At 33.0% G+C, this 12,184-nt stretch overlaps 1 protein-coding gene across 3 annotated transcripts in view; it reads left to right on the top strand.

Annotated features, from left to right (window-relative positions):
* LOC149483391 (rho guanine nucleotide exchange factor 10) overlaps positions 1-12,184 on the top strand; it is a 44,500-nt gene that overhangs the window by 6,139 nt on the left and 26,177 nt on the right. The window contains exons 1-2 of one of the 3 annotated variants that reach the window (XM_089702372.1): positions 255-410; positions 6,927-7,029. In XM_089702372.1, the coding sequence (XP_089558498.1) occupies positions 335-410; positions 6,927-7,029 (179 nt within the window). In that variant the 5' untranslated portion in view covers positions 255-334. Of the gene's footprint in view, positions 1-254; positions 411-5,993; positions 6,191-6,926; positions 7,030-12,184 lie in introns of those variants that run through there. The other 2 variants (XM_089702373.1, XM_089702374.1) reach the window with 2 other exon arrangements.

Raw genomic sequence — 12,184 nt, 5'->3', positions numbered from 1 at the left:
TGACTGGTGTTTGTGGATACGTACACAAACCGTCACCGATCAGTCATCGGTGACTTGACGGTGACTGATGTGTGTGAGTGCACCCTAATGCGGGAGCCGAGCATTTACAATTAACCATGCCTTAATAACTGCTGTACTCGTGCGCAAATGTTCATTTTCGTCGTCATAGTTTGTTGGTAGGCAGAATAATTGACGGTGTTAGTCAGCAATTATGGTAATCCGGCTTAGTCCAAAAGCGACTGTGCAGTGTATTGCACGCAGCGAACGATGCATTTCTCGGTTAGTGATAGTATTGTGAGAAAGTTGAATACTGTGTTCCGTGCCGTGTACCGCAATGCAGTTTACGTTGGTTATCGTTGTAAACAAAGTTAAGCTATGTCCGCTCACCGAGGAGCCGCTCAAACAAATAGGTACGTATCGACCTAGTGACGGTCATTATATCGATACTGTTTTATATGTACGTATTGCGGTCGTGAATGTGACTCATTTATTGGAGTCATTCATTCATGAATTTCCGATTGATAGTAGGTACATTGACGAATAAGTTTTTGATAAAATTAATTCATAAAGCATGGTTATTGGTTACAGCTTTATTGGTTGTACAGTGTACTATAGATAATAATTTCAAGTGTTCTAATCTTAATTCTAGTTTACATATCCTTGTAACGATTATGTAAAATTGTATTTATTTCTTAGTAGTTATCATAATTCAATGGAATTTCCTTTCGTTTTCGTATTCCCTACACGTGTCTAAGGGTCAACGAAATGAAGCAACCAATTCAGTTATATTGTAAGTGACGTTCGCCATCTGAATAAATGTAATTGAACAATTTCTAACAACCCATTGCCCTTACACTGGTAGTTGGTACCTACACGACGATTTCATAACACAGCTGTAGATTATTGTTAAGAGTCATTAAATTCAGAATATTAAATCTACTGAATGTAAATTGTTCAATTTTTGATATAGGACCTGTGCTTCATTGTGAATTACTTCTAACGAGATAGGTATTATGAAAGTGTTTTGAATGGCAAATCATTACTTAAAATTACTATATATATACAAATGTACTTATTAAAATTTAAAATATTCAATATGAGAATTGTGGTCGAGTTATTCATAATTTCAATGAGAAAACCCAATCCAACATAATAGAGCTTTCATTTCAATTGTACACTCAATGTTTCAGCTTTCGTAAAATTATCATATGTTTTTCATCTGTTACTAGTTACCTACTCTTTTAATGAACACAGCAACAGACAAATGAATTAATTCCTGGTGCAGATTTATTGTATGTCACACTCACCTTCTTTCCTGTTAATTGACAAATATTACGTTTTACTTGAAAATACTTACTCATTGTGGTTGGGTTGTTTTTGCTTCATACATTTCCAACGTCAGAAGATTATTATGGTGACGTCAAGAAGTAAACTTTGTAATAATATATAATATTATCAAAGATGGTGATGCCATTGTTCTTATTGAATTTCCGTTCTTCGAACCAGACAACCAGTATGTAGGTATTAAACAATGAACTGTAATGTGTACATGTGAGTGAACTTGTTTCATATTTTTTGTTTCAATGTCTTTTGAATTCCATATACTAACAATCTAGGTTAGACTAAGTATGAAAGTATTTTTTCTTTTAAATCTGTCGATACCATAAATGACTATCGTAACATTGATTGCTTATCTTAGTTAAATAATCCAATTCGCAAAGGAATCATGTCGACGACACAATTCTTCATGCACGATTGTTTGTCTGCAACGCCCTGTTTGCTGTATTCTTATCTGAAACTTGCAATATTACGGCATGAATCATAATGATCTGGGTTCAAACAATAACTGTGCGAGTGACGGCCGACGGGGCGTGTTCGCGGCGACTCTGATCTCGACCCACTATGTGAAAGATCGCGAGATAGGATCTCCGGTCTCGTTATGTTGTAGCCTGTAGGGCTGTCTGTACTCACTTTTCAAGTCCAAGTTCTTAGATTTTACCCGTAGTACTCTCTTTTAACAGCTCTGCTTTACCGTTCCGATTGGTGCAAAATGTGCGAGCTGAATTGAGTTATTTGCCAATTTTAGAATATGTATTGTTTTAAGCACGGAGTGGTTGTTATGCGACAGCGATTAGTTTCATTTATAGGTGAATATACTTAAGCTTTAATTAAATATTGTTGCTTATGATTTATTTCAATAAATAGAAATGTTCAAGCATTGCGAAAGATAACTATTAATATTTACAAGGATTTTATTATCACAATATGATATGACTCAAAATTCGTAAAGCTTGCATCACCCGTACTTTCATACATTTTATTGTGTATCGATATCTAAAAGCGGCAAATGTAGATTGAAAAAAAAAAAAAACTTTCGATGTTTGGTAACGTACTTATTCTAAGATCTGACCGATAGCAAATCGATTCGTGTTTCGGACCCGCAATTTCGCTTTTACACGACCCAGAGCGGGCGTGTTCGATCTATACAGGCTATCTGAACGTTGTTTGTTTTCGCATTGTTTGCCCTCTATGTTGCGTCTATCTATTTGATACTATTCGCCTTCAAAAAGTTTCGAAACGCTGTAGATAGGTACCCAGTACTGTTGGCCTTACAAAATTTCGTTATGGTCACGTCTTTGTATGAAACTAATTAAAGCATTTTGTTTGGACTAATTGAATTGCAACGGAAATAACGTCTGAAGTGTTTATAAAACTATCGGCAAACTATGATAAAACTAAACCTTATTATATAATTGTCTATCGAATTCTCTATCTTATCAATTCATTTAAAATCTAAATAAACTGTTTCTAAAATAAGCACTGCATATTATATTGTAAAATATACCACTAGTGGGTCAGTACGATTTACTATATGTATTTAAAACGGCGTTATCTATAGATTTTAGGTCAGGATACAGACGGCTTAATCTCATGATAAACTGAACGAGGTACCGACAGTCACCATGTGACGTTTTTAGGGCGATGAATTTTGTTTTATTTTCAGAATCGTTTAGTAGGTATGTTACATGTCATTACAATATTGTGTAACAAGAGCCACCACCATAGAAATCTAAATAACAAGACACATAGAAGTGCTTTAATGTCATAATTCGTATGATAACCGCTGTCGCCAAAATCAACACATTTAAACCGATAACTAAACAATACACACAAGTAAACTATGCCTTTTATTGGACAACTTGATTTTAGTGAAAACTAACTTAAATATTAAATTAAGCTTTTTAATATGTATCCTAACGCACGAATATACGGTTTATTTTAGAATAACATCCCTAAGTATATGAGACGTTTTGTTTCTTTTTGCTCCAATAAGGTTGAAACTGTGTCATTCATTGTTATTTCGATTACTATGGTGACACTCGTAATACTTGTAAATATTCTATAATTTTAAGGAAAAACGGCATTATTTCTAAAAAAAAATATTTACCGATGAAATATTATTCCTTTATTAGTATAATTACAACTTGTGGAAGAATTTCCGCAATGGGAAATGCTGAAACACACCATGTTTACACACATACGTCTCCATAGCAACTGAACTGTGACGAACACACTGGTGATGTGAAAGTCACCTGAGTGGCGACAAGGTCACGCGCGCTTACGACTTCTAGTGTCTTGTTATTTAGATTTCTATGGCCACCACCTATAATAATTATGTACCAAGTAGGGTGATTGCGCTGGTTTTCGTCCAGTTATGGGAGTTGCCAACTTTGTGATGCGAAATAAATATTTTGGAGCACCCTTCCTTAAACATATAATATTTTTATTTAGTCCTTATATAGTCTTCTTTAAGATAATATTAAGTGAAAATAAATCATTTTGACGTATCTTTTTATTTAAATTATTTTCTGCAAAAGTAGGGTAAATGCTAGTTTTCGTCCAAAAAAACTGGTTTTCGTCCTAGTGTAAGCTAGTTTTCGACCACCGTGTAGAAAAAGGAGGGTAGGTCAACTATTAAGTTAAAAACCAATTACAGGTAAATATATACTTTTATTTAATCAACATCACAATTTCTCACTACCTTACAGGTTTAGTTTTACTAATAATAATCAATATAACTAGTCAACACTGAGATCTATGTAGCACTTGGCAGTCTTTATATGCGTTAGTGATGACTGATTAATCATTCGTAATAAAGAAAGGAATGCGTTACTTACAATGTAAATGAATAAAGTAATAATTATAGGACTGAGAAATTACATCAAAAAACAGAAATATTCATTCTAATACTTTGTTTATCAAATGAAACGTACTATATTAAACACAGCCATAATAATACGTTTTAGCTACTAAAATAAACTATACTATACCTTACTGAACTATGCATTATTGTCTTACTGATGCCTTTATTCTTTAAGATTCTTCAGTGTACGTAGCGTTTTTTTTTCTAGCTTTCTTAGACTCCTTCGAGGCCATCTAAAAACAATAAGATCTTTCTTAGGATACGTTGAGTAAGTAGAATAAAAAAATATTGCATTGGCAAAACAGACCTAGAATAAAAGATGATACTCAAGTGAATGATAATCAAGAAAAATACAGTGTATTATGTCTGACCTACCCCCATTTATGCCACGAATAATTGACTCTACTTCACATAAGGAGAATGATACATGACTGAATGAATGACAATATTAGGTACCTACAACACTCTGGCCCTCACCAATTATTTATAAGGAAGATACTGAATAGAAAACTTTTCAATACGTAAAAAAGACGAAAAGTACTGCAAAAGAATAGCCATTTTTAATTTTTGTCCACTCCAATACTCATTCATGGACGAAAACTGAAACGTTTAAAGCTAAATTTAGTTTTCGTCCACTTCTTTAAATATTTTTTTATTTTGGCAGCACTGACAAAGCAGTGGACGGAAACCAAAAAATCTAAACTAATAGCAATAAAGATCACTTCGGGAGAAACTATTCAGTATTTTAAAGGTCCGATACAGTAAAAAGAACCTAACAAATATTCACGTAGCTGTTTGAGTTTTCGTCCACTTGGACGAAAACCAAATATTTTGAGAATTTGGTAACCTAGTATCCGTCCACTTAATTTTTCGAAGAGTATTATAAAAAAAGTATGATAAACACTTCTAATTGCGTTTAATAGGCTTATAACTAAACATACGTACCAAAAACATTACGTTAACTAGCTAAAACAGTGATTTAACTTACCATGAACTTTTCTCGCCGGCAAATTTTTCTCTCGCGCGATGACATCTGCAAGGCACGGATGGGAAGCGGCCACTTTTACGTTAATTTTTTGAACTCTCTTCTTGTCAAATCAAATTTTGATGTTGATAGTACTGTTGCTTACACATTAAGGACCGTAAAAAGTGCAAACTTGCGCGGGAAGGTAGGTTTGTATTCAAGTTTTACGCACGTGATTGTAGCAGGTCAGTCAAATGGACGAAAACCGAAACTGGACGGCAAACCAGCGCAATTACCCTACCTACCCTACTATTTTCTGTAATTATCTTAAATTAAAATAATTTAGTGTCCTCCTTGCGAGACAATTTTAAACTAAATCAGGCTAAATACTTACCAACTAACTAACATAGGTATTATATCAAACTAATAATATTGTTGTTAACGAATATTATCAATCAATTTATTATCACATATACATCGGTAAATATTTGAACTGTCGCGTACCCACGATGTACAAACAATGTAATCATCTGATTAAATACTTTACGCGCTACCAAAAGAATTATTTTAATTAGTTTCCAAGCGAGTTTCATATTCCTTCATTCTAAAATAGCTACTCAACGTAAAAGCTAGTTTAAATAATGTTTATCGGTGCGATTAATATTTATTACTTTTTAATTAATTCGTTTATAAACTTTCCTATTAGGCAGTGTCGTATTTGATGCCCATGTTCATTTGATCTTAGTGTGTTTGTATGTATCGGCAATGTGTGGGCCTGTGTGTGTGTGTTTAACAAAACGTCATATTGTGTTTAGTGATACCTAATGATGTATAGCGTTAACATGTGTGTATATTGTTCAGAGTAAAGATCATAGCTATGAACTTAGGGGCAAGTTGTTACATAACAAATAGATAGTGTTCCTGGAACATCTCGTATTGTGCTACATGTGAAATAATGAAACATTCGAGAAAGTGTGATAGAATATCAAAATTTAAACACAAGCTGATAAAGAAGTGTAAAAGTATGTATTCTTGATTATTTTGTTTTAAATGTTAACGATAATTGAGATAATTAATACCTACTAAAGATCCTTAATTGAGTATTTTAACGTGAAATTTTAAAAATGTCGCGTTGCTAAAACGTGGTCTCGCCACCCACGCTAGTCTTCAAGGACTTACAACTTGAGTTTCGAGGCGACACAAACTCATAAATTGCTTGAACTATAACAGCGTTCAAACTTCAAAGTATACATTGTTATAAATCGTATTCATAATGTATTTTTCTTGTTTTGCTCCAATGGAAAGGGACTAGGGTAAGTCTCATCTTACTCTATGATTTCGTAATTTTTGTAGACGTTAGATGTTGAATTTGCTAGTCGAAATTGAATTTAGTTTAATTTTAGGTTAAGGTTTGCCGGCTCGAAATAATATATCTGACATACGTGAGCTAACACATTCCATGATTGATTAATTTACCTTAGATATTAGTAGATTGGTACCTAGTACCTAAATACTCAGCTACAGTTACTATACAGCTAATTACTAAGTAATTAATACTGGTCGTGACTTTAGTGCCTCGAATTGTTTAAATATAAAATTCAAAATTGTAAAGCTAATGCAAAATTTCATTCATCTAATCTTACAGAACTGTATTTTTTGTAATGTATGCACCTATGCAGTATTGTGTATAGTCTATAATATAGATGCGTTCCGATGTACCTCCAATATTGTAATTACTAAAACCAAGTCATTTCACAGATGAACATCGATCAGCCGGTGGTAGCTGGGAGGAGCCAGTGAGCGCGGTGCGGAACGCGCCGCTCCGGCGCTCGCAACGCCTCAACAGCACTCTGGACTCCCGGTATGTTGAACTGAATATTCTAATATTTAAGGCGATATAAAGGTTTTATAAGTTATTTTTGGATGTAGGAGATTAGATAACTAACAAGGTTTTGTCGAGGTGTGAACCTAAGTCCAGTTTAGTCATATATCTGTACATATTAAGTTCAAATTTAGGTCGCTGCAAAATTGAATGCTTTTAGAATATTATAATATATGTTGTAGTGAACTACATACTGTAGTCTGTATTGTATATTTAATTAATTCATTATTAAGTTTTTAAACTGTACAAATAATATATTGAGGCTTCTGAGGTGTATTTATAACCACTCTTCAGTTAATAAAGGCAGTGCGTTGCCTTTAACAGGGTTATCGAACTTGCGTTTAACTTGATTCTGACTTGAGCAATTTTGATACGGAATATTTTAATTGAGCAAAATAAAAGTTTTATCTTTAGTACAATTGAAATAACCGTCTGGTTGGTGTTAATTAATTACGCGTCTTCTTACAACTTATCTGCCGTCCTTTAACTAGAAAGCCGTTAAGCCCACGTAGTGAGTTTCGAGTAAATGGCAAAAAACACGGAAATCGTTATTTCTTAAAAATTACGACACTTAGAATAATTATTGTGAGATACATCGATCGAAATTTAATTATATTATATATAAATAATAGTTTTTACCCATAAACAGTTATAATTTATTTTTAAATTCAATTTTTCTCGTTTAGTTCAGCATATAATCTGAAAATTTTATCTATTTACTGGACAAGACGGCCGTTAACATACCATAGCGACTTTTTAGCTAAGTAATTTAGTATTTTTATTTTCATTTTGGGATTTTTTTTTATTTAGTAATAAAATGCTTACCTAAAACGTCGTTAAGCTACTATAACTACTTTTAAGCTATGACTTTCGCTTTAATTTAAATTTCAAAAACTTTATAATCAACGGTTAAGGGCTTTTAGATGCTTTTGTACTATGATTCTATATAGTTGTACTAAATTTTAATCTTACTAATGTTAAAAATTTGCTGCTGTCTTAGGCTTTGCTCTCGGGAATTACATCCTCTAGGTCAACCAATGGAAAGGAAAAGGATCAAAAGCTTTTAGGTTTAAGTATTAAGGATTTAAACACTATCTAAATTAATGGTTCTTGCGTCTGTTTGTGAGTAACAAGTATTGTAACTCTTTTACTAAATGACTCTTTTAAGTTGTTGATAAAATTAACCTTTATTTATCGTCATGTTCACGTTTATTTCATTACAGAGGCTCATTAAGGGGTTAAGATTATAGATAAATCTTCTCGCTTTTCTTTTTGGAACCGCATTTTCATTTAGAATTGCAATTATAACGTTATTTTATAAATACTCTTCTGCGAAGCCATCATACGAGTAAATAAATAAATAAATAAATCGTTTATTTTCCTCAAACTTATAACTACATTAACAAAAAGTACAACTACAAGTAAACATAAACCAAGAGGACTGGTGTCTGCGATAGGCCGTAGCCTGTAGTGCAGATCGCCAGGCACTCAAGTCACGGATATGTGAGTACATATATAACCACAAACAATGTAAACATAAATCGTTTCCTGAAAAAAAATTAAGACTTGTGCACGAGGTTTTTGAAAAAAACACCCTGGTTTCAATAGGGCTTCAAGCTCGACTTACATGTGGGATGCTCTTTGAAATAATGTAGAACCGCTTATCAAATGATTAGAAGACTCTTTCATCCACATTTAGAAAATATAATATACCAGAATATGTGGAAAATAGCAGGAGGTAGAAAACTTTTTATTTGCTACCATGTAAAAAAATACAAATCTTAATAATCTAATATAAAGAAAAGAAAAAATAGCAATAGTGGCAAAATGGTCTCCCCGTCAGCGGGTCAAAGGTAGTGTACTCATAACAATTTTTGTATTGACACCATCTCTAGTACATTGCTTGACAGTCGATTACTAATTCCACCCAAGGGGTAAATTACATTATTAATAAATAGTTTTAAAAATTAAATAGTATAGACTGCCTATGTCCTCTTTCTCGGTTACAGAGACAAATCAGAGTCTAGACAGAGAAATACGATTGAAAGTTCGCAATGTCGTAACCATTATCTACCAAATTTTCGTAACTTTGACTTGTTATATTTTCCGTAATTTAGCTGCTAGATTGTTTAAAACTTAGTAAACTTGATCAGAAATAATACGTCTTGTAAAAGAAAATCAAAAGCAATCGGTACTCTGCTTGGGGGCGACATTATTTCATCATCACTCTCATCCCCAAAACTGATGCATCACCAGAATCGGATAACTGCCTTTTAGCTAAAAAATGAGGGTTAGCTGCTTTGTAGCTAAGCAAAAAAGTGTTATTAGAATTTGTCCTAAATAAAATTACTCAACTAAAAAAGCGTTAAGGGCGAGTAACTGCAAATAAGGTAAGGATTTCCATTGGAATAGTTATATGAAAGCTTATCATAAAGCAGTTATAGTCCTTTTGCGTCTCTATATATCAAGTATAATCTGATAACGTACTTTTAGTCAAGTAAAAAGCTAAAAAATAATTATTAAATCTGGCGGTTAAGGTACTTTAAAGGAAATTTAGCGAAGTAGTGTTGGTTAGACGCTTTCAAGTTATGGAATCGCTGAAAATTGTGTTATTTAACGGCTCACAATATTTTTATATCTCTATAACTATTAATGCTAGAGAAATAATTCTTAGACAGAAAGATAGAGAATTTTGAACTCTGTCATCCTACATTTAAAACTGAAAATTGACCATTTGTTGGTTAACGGCTTTTTAGTTAAAGGACGGCAGTTATGTTAGGATAAGCTTTCGACGGATAAATTCGTGAAGATAATCACAGATCTGAGACAGAAAGATCGAGCCAAGAAACTTAACGATCGATGCGTAGTAGTAACAATTTAATCCATACTAATATTAGTTATAAATGCGAAAGTAACTCTGTCTGTCTGTCTGTTACTCAATCACGCCTTAACAACTGAACGAATTTGCATGAAATTTGGTATAGAGATATTCTGATACCCGAGAAAGGACATAGGATAGGTTTTATCCCGGAAATCCCACGGGAACGGGAACTATTTCTTTGACTGCGCGGGCGATGCCGCGGGCGGAAAGCTAGTTTTGAATAAATGCCTGAATCCCTACAAACTGAAAACAATGTATTGACTCAACACTGGGCTAAAATCAAACGAAGGAAACAAACCCAGAGCCTGTCTAAGCTAAGTATGATTGATGACCATTCCGAAATTAGAACCAATTCCCTACAATAGGGGAGGTTAAAGTGTACTTCGTTCTTGCTACCTATTCCCTTTTTTGTTCTTTATAACCAGATGGTTTCAAGTATTTGAACCCACGTTGAAAATCATCGAAGATCATACAAACAATTCAATCTCTAAAATCAGAATTTCTATGAACTCCTTCAGGCTTCGTGGTTTAACACAGGTTATGTTTTAATATTAAAAAATTCTTCACTCGATATTTTATAAAAATCTGCAAGAAATATAGGCTTATGAGCATCGTTTATACATATAAGGTTTAATTGCTGAAGATTTTGTAAATAAAAACCATCGCGATATTTACTTACCGAATAGATTTAATTTCGAGAATTGTTCCAGTCTTTTTTTATACATGCAATTAAATGTAAGATTATATGATTATGTGAATTGACTTAATTAATTATTCATATTGATAAAAAAGTAACGTAGGTTGCATTTTAATTTCATAACGGTGTTACACTGTAAAATTAATTATGAAGGAGTTAGAGCTCCGGTAATAGAAAAGTTAACTACCAATTAACTAATCATGTTGTAGAATTTAGAAATAGTTGCCGTTCAGTTTCGCATAATTAGACATCTAATTAGAAATTCAACGATTGATGGTAAAATTTCAAATTTGTCGCACATTGGAAAGTATCATTACTACAACGATATTGACAGCGAAATCTTTCTAAGCTTTCTTCTTTTAAAATAACTATAAATAAATTGTTAAAAGTTATAAAGAATTACAATGTTTGGAATATATGAATTATAATGTAACTAGACCGTATACGAATTTTCGTTTCCGAAAAACCGACATAATGGACTGACAGACTGGCAATCAAGGGAACCTTTTTCGTGCTCTAATATATGTTTAAGGTTAACCAAAATTAAATTGGAAACTTGTTAATATAGAATTAATGTGTAAAATGCGTGCTATGCGATAAAAATGTTAAGCTAAAATGTTAAGTAATGAGCTATAAAGTTCAAGAATTTAAATTATCCTTCAATTAAGGATCAATTTAATCCGTCAGTCCTCGGATCACAGACACAATAGAAAATCTATTGTGTCTCGGCCCGATCGGGCCGCTCGGTGGTCAATGGGTTAAAAGTAAATTTAAATTCTGGGACAATTAATTAACGTTAAAATTTATCTTCATTTCATTCAAACAACTTGAATGAATTTCATTATGAACATCAAAGTACGTTATATTCAAGTCCGGGATCTAAGATTCATAAAGTAATAGACGTGGGCCACTCGATTCGCTAATTGTTTACAACACTAAAGTATAAAATGTGGTAATTTGGCTTAAACCGCTAATTAGAATTTCAATAGCCTCACTTTTTGTGACCCAAACCTTGACGCTACACAATATTACGTATTACTCGTCGTTTCTTACAATTTTATATAATTTATTTTGATAATCGTGACTGCACAATTTGAAGTAGCTTTGTAATTATATTTTTTCTTTCCCAATTTACTTCGGTATAATCGTAATATAAGCTCACCAGTGGTATAATATTGCCACCCACAGACAAACAGTTTTTTTATAATGTTTGTTTGGATCAAGATAACCGTAATTCATGATATCAAGAACATAAAACAACGATTACGCAATTTCCTCGCGTTACTTATCTTAATAAAAGCTAACGTTAAGCAAAGCGTATTATGCTGGTATCTTTAGTGGTTTCTGCTGTAAGCTCATAATCCTAGTGACATGTATTCTAAGAACACTTTACTTATAGATGCTTACTTTATTCTCGCCATCAATAGGGTTCCCAAATAACTTACACTTTAACTTAATCCTTAGCAACCAAATTGAAATTCTGTAATGTTCATCTTATTATTAGGTCGCGTTAGAGTATATATTCTACTAGGTTTCCGCCCGCGGCTTCGCCCGCG

The sequence above is a fragment of the Colias philodice genome, chromosome 13 (genome assembly GCF_061535455.1).
Source record: "Colias philodice isolate Cphi_HAF_F1 chromosome 13, ilColPhil1 Martin Lab GWU primary, whole genome shotgun sequence".
Lineage (NCBI taxonomy): Eukaryota > Metazoa > Arthropoda > Insecta > Lepidoptera > Pieridae > Colias > Colias philodice.
Note: the sequence above shows the minus strand (reverse complement) of the source record. Positions and strands in the feature narration are given on the sequence as shown.